Source organism: Lepidochelys olivacea, assembly GCF_965140295.1.
Source record: "Lepidochelys olivacea isolate rLepOli2 genome assembly, chromosome: 2".
Lineage (NCBI taxonomy): Eukaryota > Metazoa > Chordata > Testudines > Cheloniidae > Lepidochelys > Lepidochelys olivacea.
The window spans coordinates 61,045,666-61,068,428 of record NC_140412.1 but is presented as its reverse complement, the minus strand read 5'-3'; the positions used below and the strand labels follow the sequence as shown (position 1 = coordinate 61,068,428).

Sequence of the window (22,763 nt, the reverse complement as noted above, 5' to 3'; positions counted from 1 at the left end):
TCTTATAAAAAATTGACTATACAAAACAATTTTTTGTAATGTAATTCAAGCAGAAAATGAAACAATTATTTGAAATAAAAACAAATATTGGTATGTAAATTATATGCCATGACTGGCAGAAAACTAAATTTAAATAATTGTGAAAAAGTACCAAAGTGTAAATACTGATTTATTAATTAATCATCTCAGTGAAACATTATTAAATGGTTTATTTATAATATCTATAATATAGAATGTGTCTATTTAACTATCTAGTTATCCAACCAAAGTAAAGCAATTACAGCTTTATTGTTGGTAATATGTAATAAGTTAGTAACTTTATGTCATTATTAAGGTTGTGAGTTTGTAATGGAAGTCACGGATTCTGTGACTTTCCGTGACTTCTGCAGTGCGTGGTGGACCTGGCTCAAGAGCAGCTCAAGCAGCCCCTGCGCCATTCGCACCGGTCACTGCGGGGGCAGTCTCATGCAGCAGAGGTTGGGTTTGGGAGCGGGCAGAGGGTTGGGGCACAGGATGGGGTGAGGCGGGCTCTGGGCGGCGCTTACCTGGGGGGCTCCCCGGAAGTTTTAGTCAAGAGTAGTTTTAGTAAAAATCATGGACAGGTCACAAGGCCGTGAATTTTTGTTTACTGCCCATGACCTGTCCATGATTTTTGCTAAAAATACCCAGGATTAAAATGTAGCCTTAGTCATTATTATCTGGTTGATAAGGAACTAATGCATTAATTATTTGAGAAATAACATGAATCAATCATTTCTATTTTTATGGCAACCATTTATCAAAGCCATTTTGGTGTCTCAGGAGCAAATACAACTAAATCATGCACAATCGTAAATTTTAACTTTAATAAAATTCTGTGTTAAAATGAAGTCATGACATTGTTCCAAAGATTTTAACAAATACAAGACTTAGTGGTGCTTTTGAAAAGAAGCAATGAATATATCAAAAGAGTATATTTGTATGCATTAGTTTTCAATCTTAGTTGCACAGTTACATTTTCAGAGAGGCATATTGATAGTTAGCGCCACTCCCATTCGCCTTAGAGTGACTTTCACTGCTAATTCTCCGTGCTGCTATGAAAATGCACCTCTTAGAATTATTATTACTTTTTTGCTGCAGACATATAAAGCAAGTCAACTCTTCAGTTTGGCTTTGTGTACTTCAGGGTTATACGCCAGTAGTTACCTAGCTCTTAAGCAGTCTGATCTGTTGTTCTTCATGATGCTATTTTCTGTTTGTCCTAACTTTTCTCCCTGTGGTGATTTAACTGCTTGACCACTTAATTGTTGAAAGGGGAGGTATGTCTTGTACCCTTGCATTCAGTTTTCTCAGAATTTCTGTGATGAATTGCTGTTTCAGCATTTGTCAGATGATGGATAGCTTCATCTCAAATCGTTGTCCACAGCTAATTCTTCAAGGTGAACTTAATGTGGGAATTTCTGGCTGAATTATGTTTCTCACATGTGGAATACATCAGGTATCTCCTTCTACTCGTAACAGATACTTAATAGATAATTTAATAAATAGACATGTGAAGTACTGTACTCGAGAGTATGCACTGGAGCTGTACAATTTCTCTGTGAAGACAAATGACTTGGGATTTGATTCTGCCACATTGAGTAGTCTCATTATATTGAATGGAGTGCTTGTGGAGTAATTTGCTACCCATTGTGACAATCAGGCTCTTCTTCAGGCTCTAACAGAAACAGAGCTTAGAAAGTATAGCTATGCAGTATTAAACCAAAGCATATAAGATCAAAGATCAATGGAGTCTTGCTTCATGTTAACTTTGAGGTCAGTGTATAGAAAAAACTAGGGAACTGAACTGATTTAATTATTGAAGGAAATCACTTAGTTTCTAAATTGTGCACAAAAAAAATTAATAAAGAAAAAGATTGAATTCAGTATCTCCTTTTAAAGCTTATTAATTTGAAACTTTTACAGTCCATAAATGTACTTAGTGGTATTTAAAACTTATCACCTTTTTTTTAGATGAGTGCATCAGCTAAGTGCACACATTTTTCCTCCTACAGATCTTCTGCTTAGCAGGATGATTATTTGATTGAAATATATTGTCCATGGAAGTGTGCATGATACAAGCCATGCAAAATCTTCTGGTCAGTATTTGACCAAAGGTGTATAGAAAACAAATGTTAACTATGTGTCTGAGGATTCTTTTGTTAGCTTTTTAACAAATTAGGGAACAGACACTGTAAAGGTCTATGGAGGAGAAAGCATTTTATATATGCATTTTGCTGGATGCAAAGATTTGATTACTGCAGTGTGCTTTGTTTGGCGGTACACTGAAAGACTACGGAGAAACTCATTTGGTGCAGATTGCAGCTACCTACCTGTTAGGTAGTACAACCAAACACTATGTGTTACACCATCCAAGAAGTACATAGGCTTTGCTCAAGGAGTTGACTTTGATTTGCTAAGCCCTGTGTGGCTGTTGTCCTGGCTATCTAAAAAAATCATCTTTCTACCCTTCTCTCACCATAATAGATGAGGTCAGCTGGTGTGTCCAAGCTGATTGTCCCTAGTTTTTTGTCGGGTGCTGGTGCCGGAATGGTTTCAGGGCAGGACTTTACACTCTGAAATTTACTCCCCATGCTTATCAAATGAAGAGACATAAATGAATAAGGTAGCAAAGGACTTGATCCTGCCCCCACTCAAGTCATTGGGGTTTTTGTCATTTGATTGAACTAGAGCAGAATTGGGGCCCAAAACTGAAGACACCTCTAACTACTACATCTTCCCAAAAATGTATTGGGCAGTGTGGTCTGGAAGAATGAGCACAAAGCTGGGAGTCACTGACTCACTGAAGTGACTTGCTCTGGGCCACACACTTTTCAGTCTCAATCTCCCCATTTGACATTAGTTTTATGCCATTGTAACTCCTCTGAACAGAACTGAGAATCGGGGCTGATAAATTTAATTCATGAAAACTATGTAGTATCCCTCAGTCTTTTTTAGGTGTACGGTACAGATACAGCTAATAGTGAAGTTTGATATCACCAGGGCTGCTAATTTTAAATAATAAAAAAAAAACTAGGAAAGTGTTGTCTCCAGTTGCTAGCTAAGGGCCAAATTCTCCTCTCCTTAATGACTTGAAAAAGTCTCTCTGAAGTTGCATATATTAAATAACATCAAGGCACTTTGAGAAATTACATGGACCAAAAGAATTGTTAACCTTTGCAATTACATTTATCAAAGCTGTAAACTGTTCAGTGTTCCCTCTCATTGTAATGTGTCCAAAAATATGTCTAATGTTTGGAGAGGGGTTATTTTGCACACAGGAGGAGCCTGGTCTATACTACAGCATTAGATTGACATAAGGCAGCTTACGTAGACCTAATGTCTATTAAGTCAGTGTATAAATTACAGCCTTGCTCCTGTTGGTGTTAAGTGCCCTACTACACTAATAACTCCACATCCATGAGAGGCATAGAGCTTATGTCAGTGTAGTTAGGGTGACACAGTGTTCCAGTAGATGCTGCGTTACTTACAGCTATTAGCTGTCATTCTTGTCAATTTCATGGCTCCACTGGAGCCATAATATTGACAAGAAAGTCAGCTTCGGGCTCCCCAGACAGCCTGCTGCCTGGTCTCTGCTCCAAGCTGGGCTGCCACCCGTGTTCCTGACTCAGGCTGCCTCCAGGGTTCCCCATGGGGAGCCCTGCTGTCCCCCTGGGGTCTCCGCTCCCAGCCAGGCTGCCACCCAGGCTCCTGGCTCCCCACTCCAATCTGGGCTGCCACCTGGGTTCTCAGCTCCCCACCAGGAGCACGGTACCTGACCAGATTCCGGGCACAGATCTCCCCACTGGGAGTCCAGTTTGCCCCCACCCCCAGGGTTCTCCACTCCCAGCTGGGAATGAGGCAGCTACACCGGGTTTCTCAGCTCCCCACTGAGAACGGGGCAGCTACACTGAGCTTTTCAGCTCTCCACCAGAACAGGGCAACTGCACCGGGCTTCTTGGCTCCCTGCCAGGAATGGTGCAGCTGACTGGACACCAGAAATGGATCTCCCTGCCGGAACCCTGGCTGCCCTCAGCTGGGAGCTATGTGCCCAGCGTCTGGTTTGTTGCTGTGCTCCTGGTGAGGAGTGGAGAGCCCAAGGGGGCAGCCAGTCTTTGGGCAGGGAGATCTGTGTGTGTCTGGTCAGCTGCCCCATTCACAGTGGGAAGCGGGGAGCTGGTGGGGAGCTACCCATGGAGCTGAGAACCCTGGTTTTCAGGCCCCCACACTGCCCCTCTTAAGTCAGTGGAAGCACTCCTAGTGAGGACGCATACCACCAACAGAAGAATGGCAGTATGGACATGAACCACTGCAGTAATTACTGTACCTAACCTAGGTTGACTTAAGTTTATAGTGTAGACATGCTTGGCAGGTGGTGTATGTATGCATCCAGTGCAAAGAGCTCCTTGCCCTCAGACACTGTGTATGGACTTTGGGGACCAGAGTAGCTGAACTGGAGGAGCTGAGGGAGACAAAGAGGTACATAGATGAGACTTTCCAGGACACATTAAACGGTCCCACCCCCGGTCTGACAGCCTCTGTGCTGTTGAGGAGGATGAAAGTCCCTGGGAAGGAGAGCATCTAACTGGAGCATAGGGAAACAATCCCATAGTTGGGACTCTCCTTCCAGATGATGATACGGTATCCTCTCGCACTGAGGATACCTCTCCGGGCGAGGGAACTCCAGCTATTAGAAAGAGACAGGTATTAGTAATGTGCGATTCGATCATTAAAAATATAGATAGCTGGGTTTGTGATGACCGGGAAAACCACATGGTGACTTGCCAGTCAGGTGCGAAGGTTGCGGATTTCTCGAGACATCCAGATAGACTTATGTGTAGTGCTGGAGAGGAGCCAGTGATGTAGGTATCAGTGACATAGGGAAGGATAGGAGAGAGGCCCTGGAGGCCAAATTTAGGCTGTTAGGTAAGAGACTGAAGGACCAGGACCTCCATGGTAGCATTCTCTGAGATGCTCCCAGTTTTACGTGCAGGGCCAGTTGGACAGGCAGAACTGCAGGGTCTCAATATGTGGATGAGATGATGGTATAGGGAGGAGGGGTTTAGATTTACTAGGAACTGGGGACACTTTGGGGGAAAGGGGGAGCCTATACAGGAAGGATGGGCTCCGCCTAAACCAAAATGGAACCAGATTGCTGGCACTTAACATTAAAAAGATCGTAGCTCAGTTTTTAAACTAAGGACTGAGGGAACGCTGACAAGTGCGGAGGAGCACGTGTTTGGACATCCCTTAGGGTAGGATCTATTAATAGAGAATCTCTGTGTCCTAGTGAGGACGAGAGGATGGAAAATGATAAAATACAGGCAGGGTCTGATCAGAAACAGTCAAATAAAAAAGAGTCCCATTCAATTTCATCGTGTAATGGAAGACAGCTAAAAGGAGACAAGTTTTTAAAGTGCTTATATAACAGTGCTAGAAGTCTAAATAATAAAATGGGTAAACTAGGGTGCCTCTTATTAAATTACGATATTGATATAATAGGCATCACAGAAACCTGGAGGAATGAAGATAATCAATGGGATACAGTAATACCAGGGTACAAAATATATCAGGACAGAAGAGGTCATGCTGGTGGGGGAGTGGCACTATATGTGAAAGAAAGCGTAGAATCAAATGAAGTAAAAATTGTAAATGAATCAAACTGTACCATAGAATCTCTACGGATAGAAATTCCGTGCTCTAATAATAAGAATATAGCAGTGGGGATATATTACCAACCACCTGACCAGGATGGTGATAGTGACTGTGAAATGCTCAGGGAGATTAGAGAGGCTATTAAAATAAAATAAAAAAAACACCTCAATAATAATAATGGGGGATTTCAATTATCCCCATATTGACTGGGTACATGTTACCTCAGGACAGGATGCAGAGATAAAGTTTCTTGATACCTTAAATGACTGCTTCTTGGAGCAGCTGGTCCTGGAACCCACCAGAGGAGAGGCAATTCTTGATTTAGTCCTAAGTGGAGCACAGGATCTGGTCCAAGAGGTGAATATAGCTGGACCGCTTGGTAATAGTGACCACAGTATAATTAAATTTAATATCCCTGTGGCAGAAAAAATACCACAGAGGCCCAACACTGTAGCATTTAATTTCAGAAAGGGGAACTACACAAAAATGAGGTTAATTAAACCAAAATTAAAGGGTACAGTGCCAAAAGTGAAATCTCTTCAAGCTGTGTGGAAACTTTTTAAAGACTCCATAATAGAGGCTCAACTTAAATGTATACCCCAAATTAAAAAACATAGTAAGAGAACCAAAAAAGTGCCACCGTGGCTAAACAAGAAAGTAAAAGAAGCAGAGAGAGGCAAAAAGGCATCCTTTAAAAAGTGGAAGTTAAATCCTAGTGAGGAAAATAGAAAGGAGCACATACACTTGCAAATGAAGTGTAAAAATCCAATTAGGAAGGCCAAAAAAGAATTTGAGGAACAGCTAGCCAAAGACTCAAAAAAGTAATAGCAATTTTTTTTTAAGTACATCAGAAGCAGGAAGCTGGCTAAACACCCAATGGGGCCACTGGACGATCACGGTGCTAAAGGAGCACTCAAGGACAATAAGGCCATTGCAGAGAAATTAAATGAATTAGTTGCATTGGTCTTCATGGCTGAGGATGTGAGGGAGTTCCCAAACCCGAGCCATTCTTTTTAGGTGACAGATCTGAGGAACTGTCCCAGATTGAGGTGTCATTAGAGGAGGTTTTGGAACAAATTGATAAATTAAACAGCAATAAGTCACTAGGACCTGATGGTATTCACCCCAGAGTTTCTGAAGGAACTCAAATGTGAAATTGCAGAACTAATAACTGTAGTCTGTAACCTATCATTTAAATGAGTTTCTGTACCAGATGACTGGAGGATAGCTAATGTGATGCCAATTTTTAAAAAGGACTCCAGAGATGATTCCAGCAATTACAGGCCTGTAAACCTGACTTCAGTACTGGGCAAACTGGTTGAAACTATAATAAAGAACAATATTGACAGACATATAGATGAACATAATTTGTTGAAAAAGAGTCAACATGGTTAGTAAAGGGAAACCATGCCTCACCAATCTGCTAGAATTATTTGTGGACCAAGGGGATCCAGTGGATATAGTGTACTTAGATTTTCAGAAAGCCTTTGACACCAAAGGCTCTCACCCAAAGTAAGCTGCTATGAGATAAGAGGGAAGGGTGCTCTCATTGATTGCTAACCGGTTAAAAGATAGGAAACAAAAGGTAGGTATAAATGGTCAGTTTTCAGAACGGAGAGAGGTAAATAGTGGTGTCCCCCCACCAGTCCTATTCAACATATTCATAAATGATCTGGAAAAAGGGATAAACAGGGAGGTGGCAAAATTTGCAGATGATACAAAATTACTAAAGATAGTTAAGACCCAGGCAGACTGCGAAGAGCTACAAAAGGATCTCTCAAAACTGGATGACTGGGCAACAAAACGGCAGATGAAACTTAATGTTGATAAATGCAAAGTAATGCACATTGGAAAACATAATCCCAACTATACATATAAAACGATGGGGTCTAAATTAGCTGTTACCACTCAAGAAAGAGATCTTGGAGTCATTGTGGATAGTTTTCTGAAAACGTCCACTCAATGTGCAGTGGCAGTCAAAAAAGCAAACAGAATGCTGGGAATAATTAAGAAAGGGATAGATAATAGGACAGAAAATATCATGTTGCCTCTATATAAATCCATGGTATGTCCACATCTTGAATACTGTGTGCAGATGTGGTTGCCCCATCTCAGAAAAGATATATTGGAATTGGAAAAGGTTCAGAAAAGGACAACAAAGTGATTAGGGGATGGAACGGCTTCCATATGAGGAGAGATTAATAAGACTGGGACTTCTCAGTTTGGAAAAGAGATGGCTAAGGGGAATATGATTGAGGTCTATAAAATCATGACTGGTGTAGCGAAAGTAGATAAGGAAGTGTTGTTTACTACTTTTCATAACACAAGAACTAGGAGTCACCAAATGAAATTAATAGGCAGCAGGTTTTAAAACAAATAAAAGGAAATATTTCTTCACTCAAGGCACAATCAACAAAGAACTCCTTGCCAGAGGATGTTGTGAAGGCCAAGACTATAACATGGTTCAAAAAAGAACTAGATAAATTCATGGAGGATAGGTCCATCAATGGCTCTTAGCCAGGATGGGCAGGAATGGTGTCCCTGGCTTCTGTTTGCCAGAAGCTGGGAATGAGCGACAGGGGATGGATCACTTGGTGATTGCCTGTTCTGTTCATTCCCTCTGGTGCACCTGGCACTGTCCACTGTTGGAGGACAGGATGCTGGGCTCGATGGACCTTTGGTCTGACCCAGTAGGACCTTTCTAATGTTCTTAAGTAACTTCCAGGATGAGTGTGTTTCTTGCCTGCGCTATAATATGGAGCAGTATCATTGTACATTTATGTTGCTTTCTGCAGGTTTTTAAGGAACATTTCTGTCCATATAATAACTTAAATATATGTTTTTGGATTCTGATCTATACCCTTTGAGAAACCAGTAACTGTTTAGGAGATGTTATGACAACAGATACCTGACTTAATTCTGTCTCTCACTGCAGCTGCACTCTGAGTGTCACTCTGGAGCAGGCGATAATTCTTGCTCGGAGCCACGGACTACCTCCTCGCTATATTATGCAAGCTACAGATGTGATGCGCAAACAGGTAAGTCAGCCTTACACTTTAGAATGTTAACAGTTCTCCACAGGAATTTCATGTGTTCAGCCAAAAAAATGAATTAACTAGTCATTTTACTCAAGAGTGGTAGTGACTTGGATAATTATAATATCCAAGAACTGGCTGTCTCCTTAAATTAGTTACAAGATAATTTGAGAATGGTCTGACTTTTTTTTAGACAAAGGAAATGCAGTAGATCTAATCTACCTGGATTTCAGTGGGATTTCATATGGGAAATTATTCGTTAAATTGGAGAAGATGGGGATTAATATGAGAATTGAAAGGTGGATAGGGATTTTGTTAAAGGGGAGACTACAATGGGTCATACTAAAAGGTGAACTGTCAGGCTGGACGGAGGTTACTAGTGGAGTTCCTCAGGGATCGGTCTTTGGACCAATCTTATTTAACATTTTTAGTACTGACCTTGGCACAAAGTGTGCTAATAAAATTTGCGGATGACACAAAGTTGGGAGGTATAGTCAATATGGAGGAGGACTGGAATATTATACAAGATCTGGATGATCTTGTAAACTGGAGTAATAGAAATGGGATAAAATTTAATAGTGCACAGTGCAAATTTAATAGTGAACATGCATTTAGGGACTAATAACAATAGAATTGTTGCTATACGCTGCGGACTTATCAGTTGAAAGAGACTCAGGAGGAGAAAGACTTGGGTGCATTGGTTGATCACAGGATGACTATGAGCTGTCAATGTGATGTGGCCGTGAAAAAGGATAAAGCAGTCCTAGGGTGCATCTGGTGAGGTATTTCCAGTAGAGACAGGAAAGTGTTAGTAAAATTATACAAGGCACTGGTGAGACTTCATCTGGAATACTGTGTGCAATTCTGGTCTCCCATGTTTAAGAAATATTAATTCAAACTGGAACAGATGCAGAGAAGGGCTACTAGAATGATCCAAAGAATGGAAAATCTACCTTATTAGAGATTACTCAAAGATCTTGGCTTATTTAGCCTAACCAAAAGAAGGCTGAGGGCAGATATGATTGCGGTCTATAAACACATCAGAGGGATAAGAACCAGGGAGGGAGAGGAGTTATTTAAGTTAAGCACCAATGTGGACCCAAGAACAAATGGATATAAACTGGCCATCAACAAGTCTAGGGTCAAAATTAGGCAAAGATTTCTAACTATCAAAGGAGTGAAGTTCTGGAACAGCCTTCCCAGGGGAGCAGTGGGGCAAAACACCTAACTGGCCTCATGACTGAGCTTGATAAGTTTTTGGAGGGGATGGTATGATGGGCTGCCTACAATGGCATGTGGCCTATCTGTGACTGCCAGTAGCAAAAATCACCAATGGCCAGAGACAGAACACTAAATGGGGAGGGCTCTGGGTTACTGCAGAAAATTCTTTACTTGGTGAGTCTTGCCCACATGCTCAGGATCAAACTGATGGATATATTTGAGGTCTGGAAGAAATTTTCCCACGGGTCAGACTGGCAATTGGCAGATTGGCTAAGCAGCAGTTCTGCAGAAAAGGACCCGGGGATTACAGTGGACGAGAAGCTGGATATGAGTCAACAGTGTGCCCTTCTTCCCAAGAAGGCTCACAGTATATTGGGCTGCATTATTAGGAGCATTGCCAGCAGATCGAGGGAAGTGATTATTCCCCTCTATTCGGCACTGGTGAGGCCATATCTGGAGTATTGCATCCAGTTTTGGGCCCCCCACTACAGAAAGGATATGGACAAATGGGAGAGAGTCCAGCAGAGGGCAATGAAAATGATTAGGAGGCTGGGGCACATAACTTATGAGGAGAGGCTGAGGGAACTGGTCTTATTTAGTTTGCAGAAGAGAAGAGTGAGGGAGGATTTGATAGCTGACTTCCACTACCTGAAGAAGAGTTCCAAAGAGGATGGAGCTCGGCTGTTCTCAGTGGTACCAGATGACAGAACAAGGAGCAATGGTGTCAAGTTGCAGTGGGGAAGGTCTAGGTTGGATATTGGGAAACACTATTTCACTAGGAGGGTGGTGAAGCACTGGAATGGTTTACCTAGGGAGGTGGTGGAATCTCCTTCCTTTGAGGTTTTTAAGGTCAGGCTTGACAAAACCCTGGCTGGGATGATTTAGTTGTGGTTGGTCCTGCTTAGAGCAGAGGGTTGGACTTGATGGCCTCCTGAGGTCTCTTCCATGATTCTATGATTGTCAGAGACTCTGTGGGAGTTTTGCCTTCCTCTGCAGCCATGGTTCTCAACCGGGGGGCCGCAAGCAGGTTTCAGGGGGCCAGTGTTAGACTCGCTAGAACGCAGGGCAGAAAGCCAAAGCCCTGCTGGACAGGACTGCAACATGGGCACTGAGCCCCACCACCTGGGGCTGAAGCTGAAGACTGAGCAACTTAGCTTTGTGGTGCCCCCCTGTGGCATAGAGCCCCAGGCAATTGCCCTGTTTGCTACCCCTAACGCCAGCCCTGGCTTTTATATGCAGAAAAACAGTTGTTGTGGCACAGCTGTGCCGTGGAGTTTTTATAGCATGTGGGGTGGCCCTGAGAAAGAAAAAGGTTGAGACCCCCTGCTCTGCAGCATGGGGCATGGATCACTTTCAGGTTTAAACTAGTAGAAATGGTTAATTCTCTAAAAACAACGAGGAGTCCTTGTGGCACCTTAGAGACTAATACATTTATTTGGGCATAAGCTTTCGTGGGCTAAAACCCACTTCATCAGATGCATGGAGTGGAAAATACAGTAAGCAGGAATAAATATACAGCACATGAAAAGATGGGAAACTCAAAGTCTTTAAACCATGATTTGAGGACTTCAGTAACTCGGCCACAGGTTAGGGTCCATCACAGGAGTGAGTGATGTTCTGTGGCCTACAATGTGCAGGAGGTCAGATTAGATGATCATGATGGTTAGAGCCCTATGTTGATACAAAATTTATATCCATGGATGCAGATATCCGTGGATATGAATTGGTATCTGCGGAGGGCTCTACTGGGAACCACAACGGTGAAAGCAGCAGCATGTCAGGCCACCACTCACAGGAGCCAGCGGGCAACTCCTCCGGCATGGCTGTACCGCTGTTTTTCGAATAGGCTGGAGGAAGACAAGGTAAAAGGTAATCTACTGAGAGAAAGATTGGCTACAATAGTGTAATGAGAGATGACCAAGGCCTAAAAAAGCTTTTTAATAATAGGGATGGAAGGAAATGAATACTTTTTTTGGAGGAAATAATGAGTAGATTTAGCAAGACTATAGATTTGGAGGGGCGGGGTGGGGGGAACAAGAATAATTGTTTTAAATACACGTACTATACAAGTATCTAGTCAGATATTCATAAATGTTTTAATTACATAGTGGGTACAATATACCCTGTGCCATTTAATGTATCTTCAGAGAATCTTATTATTCAATTCAAACTGAGAAAACACAAACACAGACTAAGGGTGAAATTTATCACCGTGCAGAGTGTGGAAGGCTCTCTGAACTCTATATTAAGGATTCAGAGTAAGTGGAGTTTGAGTAGTATGAAAGACCTTGTGCAGTCATTCTGCACAGGGCTGAATTTCATCCCAAAGCTATATATGTTATTTGAGTTTACTTAATATAATCTGGTTGCTATTTCCATTTTATTTTAATTGTTTTAACTAGATATTACATGCACACACCATAATTTAATAATGGAACCCGCACTATATTAAAATGCAGTAGGGGAACTTGTAATACACACTAGCAGGGTCTACGTGGTCCAATTAATATGCAACACATTCATGAGCTTTAGAAATCATGTTCCTGTAATATGCGTTACCCACCATGTGGACAAACTGTTAGATTAGACCCTGAATGTGAACTAGGTACCTTTTAGAGCACACCAAGAGGATCTACACAGACTGCAGCATGTTAGAGTGCTTTACAAATCACACCCCTCTAGTGAGTTTGCTGGCACCATGTAGACAAACCCTAACACATCTGAGGGCACCCAAAGTGGATAATGGAGGAAACCTGCTTAAATAGGGCAACCTCAGAAGTGGATTTTTTCCCTATTAAATTGAATGCGGTTAGACTCATACGTAACAAGAATGTCATAATTAGTTGTTTGGGCTGTACCCCTGGAACATAGTTTTCAGTGTATTTGCCCTGTTATTTATAATTTCAAGTCCACAAATGCTTGTACTGTAAGAATTGAGGATCAGAGCCCTGTTTATTACAGTTAGTATTACAGGGATGAGCTGGAATCCACCAATGCATTCAAATTAAGTGACTTCTGCTTTTCATTATTTAATCCAGTCTACAATAATTTTAAATGTATAAATTACTGAACAATCACCTGCTTTTACACTCTTCAAGCATGAAAATCGGTGAATATAAATAATAGATTCTAACGCTTGGGCTTACTCCTGACAGAATTAGCACTCTAAAAAAACAGGTGTCTAAATGGGTTTTTGCTAATGCAAATTCTATCACCCTCACACGCTGTGTTAATACTCCAACATTGCATGTGTCCAATACACAGAGGAGAGGAGTCTGTGACAGCTTTTTGCTTGAGAGCCTGTCTCTCTAGCACAAGCTGTAAGGACTTGTGCTTTTAGCGCTGCATGGGTTTAATTCTTGGTGTTGGCAAGCTTCAGACTTGCAGGGACGGTGTGGGGCATCCAGAAGAAGGCGGAGTGCAAAAGACAGACTTGATGCTAGAATCCAGGTATGCACCCTGCTGCTGCAGCCCCTCATGGCTGTATCCAATTTCCAGTAGTCCATGAGAGGCTATATAATGTTTCAGAAAGTGAAAGGTGACAGAGATTCCTTCACAAAGTTTCTCTCTAGCTGACAATTATGTTGTCACTGCTAAATATGGAGGGTTGCTCTTGGTGTACTTACTTTCAGTAACTTTTAAATGGGGACGAAATATTTTAGACATGAAGAATTTACTGAGATATATCATAGCCTTTCATACCCTTCAGAAGGATCATCATAGTTGAGTGGCTTCAGCGGCATGGTTTATTCCTCTGATTCCCAGACAGGTACAGTTCCCTTTCTCCATGACTTTTGGGGCACTATTCGCTGAAATACACAAAGCTGTATTAAAAACTGGGAAATTAACAAACAAAAAACTATGTTTAATGGCAGTTAAGGTTGCATCAGGACACAACGCACCCACCCAGAACCTTAAAAGCATGGAAAAAAGTTAAGGAGAAAGACTTGTGCATTCCTTTCCACATTTGTATTGCCTGTATATACAGCTGTTGTTAACACACTCAAACACTCCATAAAGCTTTTATTTTCATCTCCAACCACATCCCCAAAAGCAATATGTACTCTAAAGTCGTCAAGATTGAATTCTAATGCAAAACCTTAACAGGGACCTCAACAATATTAATGAAGAATAACTTCCCAAATGCCTGGAATGTGTAATAAGTTAGGGGAGATGAGCTGTTGATATAACTGATCATAAAAGCGTATGAGATTATTGTTAAAATTTTTCTTATCACTACATGGTAGCCACTTTCCAAATACTCAGGAAGGATGCTCTTTTCTCCAAGGAATTGACAATCTAAGAACAGATAAGTAAACAGAGGACAGGACAAAAGGAACAACAAAAGGCTATATATATATATATATATGTGTGCGTGTGTGTATATGTATGTGTGTGTATATATATATATATATAATATGTGTATATCTATACACATACACACAAACAGATCAGCTTAATTCTCTATAAATACCATGACAAAAGTGAGTCTTCAAGAGAAACTTAAATATGGAGAGGATAGAGGCGTTGAGGATGAGCTCATAGTTTGCATAGAGTCCACATGGAAGAAGATATGGAGAAGGAATAACGTTTTTTCACTGCTTTGACATGGATATACAATAACATTGCATTTTCTATAACACTGCGATACAGATTTTGTGCTCAGTTGATTATATAGGCACAAATGTAAGCTACTTTTTTTCAAAACTGTGACGGACTTCCCTGAGGTGCAACCTGGAACTGGGATACAGCTGAGCCCTCTGGCATACCAGTCTGGGCCCCCTCTCACACTGTAAGGCTGTGATAAGCTGCAGTCCTCTCCAGGTCTTGCACTTGCACAGCCATACATAAGCATGGACACACCCAATTGAAGTTACATGAGTGCTTTTGCCCGCCACTCATGAACCAACAATAGAGAGCTCCAGCCAACCCCCCACAGCTCCTTAGCCTAGGACCCCAGAGCTGTATCATCTAGCCCTGGTCAGAAGCCTGACCAGTGTAAGTTTTTTACTCAGTTTGCCCCTTCCTTAGTGTGGAGAAGACAATTCACCAGCCCCTGTTCCTGAGCAGATTTCACTTTGCACTTCAAACAACACACTGTTTTAGGTAAAAAATATAAAACAGATTTATTAACTACAGAAAAATAGATTCTAAGTGATTGTAAGTAATAGTGTACAGACCAAAGTTGATTACCTAAAAAATAAAAAAAAATCACAATCTAAGTTCCTTACATTAGACAGGATTTGAATCAAGCAGTGTCTCACCCTGATGGTACAAACAGTCCATCAATCTTCCATACACGGGCTAGAAATCCCTTCAGCTTGGGACCACATCCCCAGTTCAGACTTTGTTCCTATGGTGTTTCCAGGTGTTGAGTTGTGGGGGAAGTGAGGCCAAGTGATGATGTCACTTCCCCTTTTATAGCTTCTGCCATGACACTTCATTGTCCCAAACAAAAACCCCAGGCACAGTTAGTGTAAAAGTACAGGCACAAGATGGAGTCCAGTATCATATGTTCCAGTCACATGCCCTTGCATTCTTCGATGAGTCATAGCAGGGGTCATTACCCATATTCTGGCTAGAACGTCCCTAGAAAAGTCCATCAGGTGAGGATAAGCTTCTGAAATGGCCCATTGTGTTCATTGATGGGCCATTAGCTTAAATAGTCTGTTCACAATGTGCTGGCTAGACTGGATATAAACTACCTTGTGGGAGTTACTGTAGGAGCAAACACATTTGAAATGCTGGTACATAGTTAATATTCATAACTTCAGATACAATGACAGCACATACATTCCAATGAGATATTAACGTTCAACAGATCAAGACTTTTAGAATGATACCTTACAAGGCATACTTTGCATAAAACATATCATAATTATATCACCATTGTAAATATGGGAGTGCCAGGGTATTGCTTTGGGGTACAGAACGTCACAAAAATATGGTCACTTTTTGCCCTCCTTAAACAAGTGTCAAGCTGTGAAAATCATTGCTGGGGGTATTGTGAACTGGGTTCAAAAAAGAACTGGATAAGTTCAGGGAGGATAGATCCATCAGTAGCTGTTACCCAAGATGATTAGGGATGCAACCCCATACTATGAGTGTCCCCTAGCCTCTGATTGCCAAAAGCTGGGAGTGGATGACAGGGGATGGATCACTTGATGATTTCCTGTTCTGTTCATGCCCTCTGAAGCACTTGGCATTAGCCACTGTTGAAAGACAGGATTCTGGGCTAGATGGACCTTTGGTCTGACCCAGTATGGCCGTTCTTATGTAAGTGTCCTCGCAGAGTGGGCCTGTCTTTTCTTTTTTTTTTTCTAACGACAATGGAAATACCACTTCATAAATTGATTTACAGATCTGATGGTGGAACTTTCTCTACCCAAAGCTAAAGGTCATCTTCCATGAGTGCCCAGGCACTATCAGTTCACAGAGCAAAGAGTTCTAATGCCCTTTAACTGTGCTATCTGTTACTGCAATATGGGGCTAGCAATTTCAACGTGCAGATTGTTATTGTTTAAAAAATATTAGATGTGCAGAAAAAAAAAGCAAATTTATTTCTTGAATAAAAAATAAACTCACAAGTGATGTAGATATACTAAAATGGAAGATGAAGGATCACATTATTAGTAATCCTGATTCCCACCTCCCACCCCCCAGGAGAAAAAATGAATCTGTTGGTGGGGGTGGTTTAAGTAAGGTCTAATTTGTTCTCCTGATAAACAATATATTAGATGGATGTATAAAGCCAGAATCCTTTGAAATCAACACTTTTGATTTACTATGCTAGCTAGATATTAGGATTAATTTGTCTAGTGGGTGATGTAAATAAAAATTTGTTATTTTTCTTCCTCAGAAGCAGTTACAGTGTTAAAAGTCAAGATCTACATATGATTAATGTTAATATATTCTCATATATATTATGTATACACTGGTATTCAGTTAAATTAATCACATGGATCTTGACCATCAGCAATTTATCTTTGATATATACATACCCATGTCAAAGAACTCAAAGTGGTTTATGAATGATGGTAGAGTTACCTGTGTCATAGAGATATTGGCATCAGGGTTTTCCAAATTAGATGTACCAATGATGTGTGTTTTGCCAATATCTAACGTTAAAAACTTTAATCAATATTTTTGATTTCTCAGAATATATTGTACTTTATAAAACATGAAAGCAATGCTATTTATGAACCATTTCATGAATTTAATTTTTCATAGTTGTTCTAGAGTTATTTAAGTAGATAAGTGTGGGGTTGTTTTTTCTTCAGTACCATTAAACTTAAAAAATAGATAAGATAACAAAACACTGATTTTTAAGTTGCATGTGTCTGTTTACTCTAATTGTGAATACCTGCTGCCTGCAGGTATTTAGTCTGTTCCAGCTTTAGTTTGAGTCCTTTATTGTGTACTAACGTGGGGATTTTATTGTGGTAGTGGACTGAGGTACCAAATTTTAGCCAAAATGCAATTTGTTTACTCACTGTAATACTCAATCCAATCAATGGTTGAGCCATACCGTTGCACGGTTTGTCACTACAGATATGTCTTTATTTTAGATATAGCTTTACCTGTATCCCACACAAATTTAATATTATCTCACTTTAATTATTGTGAGATTAATCTGTTTATACCTTCTTGTGCAGTTATTTGTTGTCTTCATTTTGTTTTGCATTTGACCTGGGAGAGAGAGAGAGAGAGAGAGAGAATGAATAGGTTTTGCTTCCTCTAAAAACTAGAAAACAAAGATTGGCAATAGTAGGTGTTAGAGAGCTTATTCCTTCACTCTCCCACTTCCCTGGTCCTTCTCGCATGAACAGAGAGCAACAATACCCAAAGTCCGAAGGTGCAAACAATTCGATGTTTATTGGGGTGAACTTCCAGCAAGCTTAAATACAAGTTCCTTTTTCCTTATTTTCGAATCTCAACTTACTTCCTGTTTGCCCCTAATTTATATAGTATTATTCTTAGCTACACCTTAACCAATCATTCTACTGAAATTTAACTAACCAATCCTAACATATTGTAACATGATTAGCTAACCAATTATATCCCACCACCTTAATTAGTTTACACCCAGCAAAATTAATTATACAGCAGACAGAAACAATCACAGAACCAGACAGAGATTATACAGACAAACAATAGCAAAGTGGGAACTATAATGACAAAACAATACAGAAGTGAGGATTTCACATCCCAGCTATTGATAAGTGAGTTCTTGCCAGACAGGATGCTATCAAACTAAGTTTCCTTTTACATTTTCTAGGCACTTCCCTTTCTCTGGAGGTGATAGGAATACAATCCTGTCCTGATAGTGCCTGACAGCCCAATAGCACCTTATTTCAATGTGACTAGTTTGGAATGTGAGGATGTGACTGTTCGCTTCCTAGCTTATGGCTGCCTCTGCTGCTTAGCCAAAGGCCTTAGCCTAAGAACAGGGCCTCAGACTGTCACAGTAAGAGAAGGCCCTTACACCAGCAGACAGTGATTTTGATTCTTTCTTTTATACCTCTAGAACTAGCCAAGTGATAAGAATACACCTAAATTCTTAAAGTACAGGCCTTTGCAGACAGGCCTGAATATCTATATCCTAACAGTAGGTCTATTAGATCTATTCTCTTTGGTTGGCAATAATAAGTCTAGTAGATATGCCATTGTTTGCCGACTGTTTTTGGAAAGTCAGGTTAATTAAGTTCCATTGTTAATTAAGTTCACTTTTCTGTGTCGCTCATCAATATAGTATTTGAGCAGCTTGCATGCTTAAATGAATTCATCCTCACAATATCCCTGTGAGGTAGGAAAGCACTATTATTCCTGTCTTATGAATGGGGAACTGAGACACAGAGAGAGTAAGTAACTTAGCCAAGGTTGTACAGGAAGATTGTGTCAGAGCCAAGAATAGAACCCATATCTACCATGTCCTCATCTAGTGCCTTAAGCACAGGCCATCCTTCTCTGTAAACAAACAGTTGATCATAAGGAGGATTCTTGGGTGTGGGATGGAACCGGTAATACTTACTCAGAACTCACACTGATTGTGATAGGAATTGTGCAAGAGTGAGGAATGCCAGGCAAACTGAATCAGCAGTGTGAGAGTAGTGTAGTTGTTAGCTTCTTCACAACTTAAATGTTAAACTTTTTTTGTGAAGAACTTTGTTTTATCTGTTTTTATGTTTTACGTGAAAGAGTAGTTATTAGCTGAAAGAACAGAACAGCTGTGTCTCTTTTCTTGCACCTTTATAAAATCATATTTAGTAGCTTTTATTAGAAACTGTTTTTCTTGGTTGCATTCAAAAGAAAAGAATTATTTACGTAGGACATCAATAATGAAGTTTATTTATTGATAAATCTAATCCTGGGCCTATTATACACCCAGGAGGTACACTAAAACTTACATTAGTTCTATCTGAAGCAATTTTTTTTTTCTTTCTTGCAGGGAGCAAGAGTGCAGAACACTGCCAAGAATTTAGGAGTGAGGGACCGAACACCACAATCTGTCCCAAGGTAACTAAATAGTAGAATCAGTTGTTTGTGACCAAGACCATGATTTGTCTAGTTTTTGCCTAATCATTTTCCCAGTCACAAGCATGCAGCTCACATTGACTTCACTGTGTACTTATGGACAAAGTTTGGCTTCTTAATATCCAGAGAATTACTTGGGTTTAAAACCACACAACTCCAATTACAGTAAACTAGTTGCAGAATTAAAACTTCATGCAATACTCTGAAAATTTACTCTGAAGTTTACCTGATTGTTTACAGTCTCTCAGTTTGATTAAAATCTAATACTCTGTTGTTGAATAATAATTACACAGTGATATACTATAGATACATAAACAGGAATATATGTAGATAACAGATAATAGACCCACTGAGGTGTTAAAATTCCAGTAAGGAACAATACAATATTTAAGAGAGATGTATTTGCAAATGAACATAAACAATGGCAAACAACAAAGCTACATATGAGAGAGACTTCAGGATTCTGATCAATAAAATAATCAAAAGAGAAAACTCTGTGTGTGTGTCTGTCTGTCTGTCTGTGTCTTTTCCTTTTTTTGAGCTTATTTCCAAAACAATTCAAATGAAATTGACCACAATTTGATAAGTTACAAAGGTGGGGAGTTTGTTACCCAAGTGTTAAAAGCTTTGGAAGTAAAACCAGTAGTGTGAAATATCTCCTGGATTTATATCATTTTGTGTTAGCAAGTTTTATCTTTGTTTCCCCAAAAATAGAAATGTTAAAATTCATACCACATAATCTGAAGCATGAGAGGTTTTTTAATGTGGAATGTATTGCCATTGTCTCCCCTTAGCTGTCTAACCATGGGGAAGTCTCTGCGTTCCCAACCAGTCCATACAGGATCCTCTGGATTCCCCAGCCCTTCCTTCTTAGGAACCATCAGCTTTCTGGCCCCCTTTCTGGCAACTGATTCCACCAATTTTTCTCCAGCAGGAGAACAGACCACTTCATGAGTTCCTTACAAAAATCACTTATGGAGCAACCAGGCATCACTCATTGATAGTTAATCTCCTCTGCATTGTATCTGAGCAGCTGCTTCGAGTATATGTGTCAGCAGGGATCCTACTGTGGGTGCACATGCACCTCAAACATGTGAGATCAGAGTCTTTTGAATAGCAGTGTTGGTTAGTTCCATGTTAGTGCCCTGTGCTGCATTGTGCTCCTTTCCAAGGACAGAAAGGGCCGAGCAGACACAACCCTCTCTCGGTTCCCTCTTACTGCTTCTGGCAGCAAGGCGGAACCCAGCGAGTTTCCAACCCATGACTCCTTAGAGACTTCACCTTGGTTTACAACTACCTTCTGTGAAGAAACTTTATTTTCACATTCCCTTTTCTTCAGATTGAAACTTTTTTTGGGGGGTTGGGGGGGGGAAGAAAATCAAAGATGCTCCTGCATAAATCTGGTACAGTGGAGTGAGATGCTTCATGCCAACTGCCTCATCTAATGGCAGATGCTAAACTGGCAAGGTTCAAACTCTGCCCGGCTTGCAACACACTGATTCCCTTCAAAGACAGACACAGCTGATGCCTTTTCTACTTCAGGGAGATCCACATTCCAGATAAGTGCTTTGTGTAAGTCGCTCTCTGCAAGAACCCACAAATGCAGGGACCCCCCAGCTCAAGCTACATCTGCTAGAGTAGTCTTGTGCAGGTTTCTTCAGACCCAGAGGTGATGGCAACTACCAGAGCGGGGCCAGAAAAAACAGCATCAGGCAGTACTCCCTAAAGCAGGCTTCACGCCTCAGGATGGGGCAGTGAAAAGATGTTGAAAAGGAATCCAACTAAGCTGGCATCAACAACTCTGATGCTGACCATGCTGGTAGTTTCAGCATTGGGAGCCTTGGTTTCAATACCTTTGGCACTTCTGCCCACACAAAAAGGAGATGTCAAGAGACACAGACAGATGGAGCTCAATCATAGCTCCAAACAGAGAGGACAGTCCTGGAAGGAGCACTCGAAACACTGCTCCTCCAAGAAGAGGGCTTCCGAGCCCTCTAACAAAACCAGAGAGCACAGGAGAAATTAGACCCACAACTGAACCTGATACCGATACTCATGTCTGACCCTGGCAAAGGGCCGAGATTCATACTTGATGCTTCAGTATATGCTATTACATACTTGCTTACTAATCAGAGAACCTGCCTCTGCCTGGTATCTCAGTATAGTGCTTGTGAGGCTCCTAATCTCCCTTTGAACCTCTTTCAGAATGCTTCTTACACAGTCTCACTCTGAAGACTGTCTTAGTTGCTATCACTTCAGCCAGAAGACAGAGAGAGCTGCAAGCATTTATTGCTGAACCTCCCTACATGACATTCCACCGAGATATGGTGGTGCTGAGCCTCACCTGAAATTCATCCCTAAGGTGGGCTCAGAGTTTCATCTAAATCATTCATTAAGAGTACCTGTCTTATTCCCAAAGCCCTGCTCTACACTGGGAGAGAAGAAGCTGCATACTCTGGATATTCCCAGACTCTGGCTTTAGTACATCGACAGAACAAAACCCTTCAGACTACCCTTCACTTATTTCTGGTTACAGCTGGCCATTCTAAAGGTCAGGCCATCTATCTCATCAGAGAATATCAAATTGGCTAACACAGAATCTTGCTGTGTTACTGGCTAACTGGTGTACCTGTCCCCACCAAACACAAAGGCTCTCCACTGGAACTAAAGCAACAACCTCTGCCTGTTCCAGGAATGTGCCAGTTTCTGAAATCTGTAATGTGGAGTAGTCCACTGACTTTTGTTAAGCATTAGACTTGCTTTGGACTTGGCTGCCAAAGCAGATACCAAGTTTGGTAGAGTATTCCTGAACCAGCTGTTTAACTCATTCCCACGTCATGAGGGGACACTGCTTGGCAGTCACCTCCGGTGGGGTTCACATAGACACGTACTCAAAGACTAAAGAATGGTTACTTACCCCACAGGAACTGGTTCTTTGAGATGTTGTAGTCAGTGTGGCTTCCACAACCCACCTCCTATTCTAACTTTTCAGAGTCCTCAGCTACAATGGGCTTCAAATTGCCATGGAACTGTGGGAGGTTCATGTCTGCTCCACCTTTTATGCCCTCATGTGGGAGCTCAAGCACGGCCTTGATGGACACTTCTGTTCCAAAGACTTCGATCCCACATGCATGAGGCTCATGCGCACTAACAATGGGATCCACCCTGACTACTCTACAGTAACGAACTGGTTTTTTATTTGCCCAGAAAGCAAAGGCTCAACACTGATCCCAAATCATTTATGCAGCCATGCCACCTGTCCAGATTTATGCTTTTGTTACATTACAAATTAACAATGAA

The 22,763-nt window shown here is 41.0% G+C and overlaps 1 protein-coding gene across 3 annotated transcripts in view; it reads left to right on the top strand.

The window, feature by feature from the left end:
- Positions 1–22,763, top strand: part of PREX2 (phosphatidylinositol-3,4,5-trisphosphate dependent Rac exchange factor 2) — a 304,934-nt gene that overhangs the window by 270,909 nt on the left and 11,262 nt on the right. For all 3 annotated transcript variants that reach the window (XM_084620586.1, XM_084620587.1, XM_084620585.1), the window contains 2 exons: positions 8,609–8,711; positions 19,378–19,445. In XM_084620586.1, coding sequence (XP_084476712.1) covers positions 8,609–8,711; positions 19,378–19,445 — 171 coding nt within the window. The remainder of the gene's footprint in view (positions 1–8,608; positions 8,712–19,377; positions 19,446–22,763) is intronic.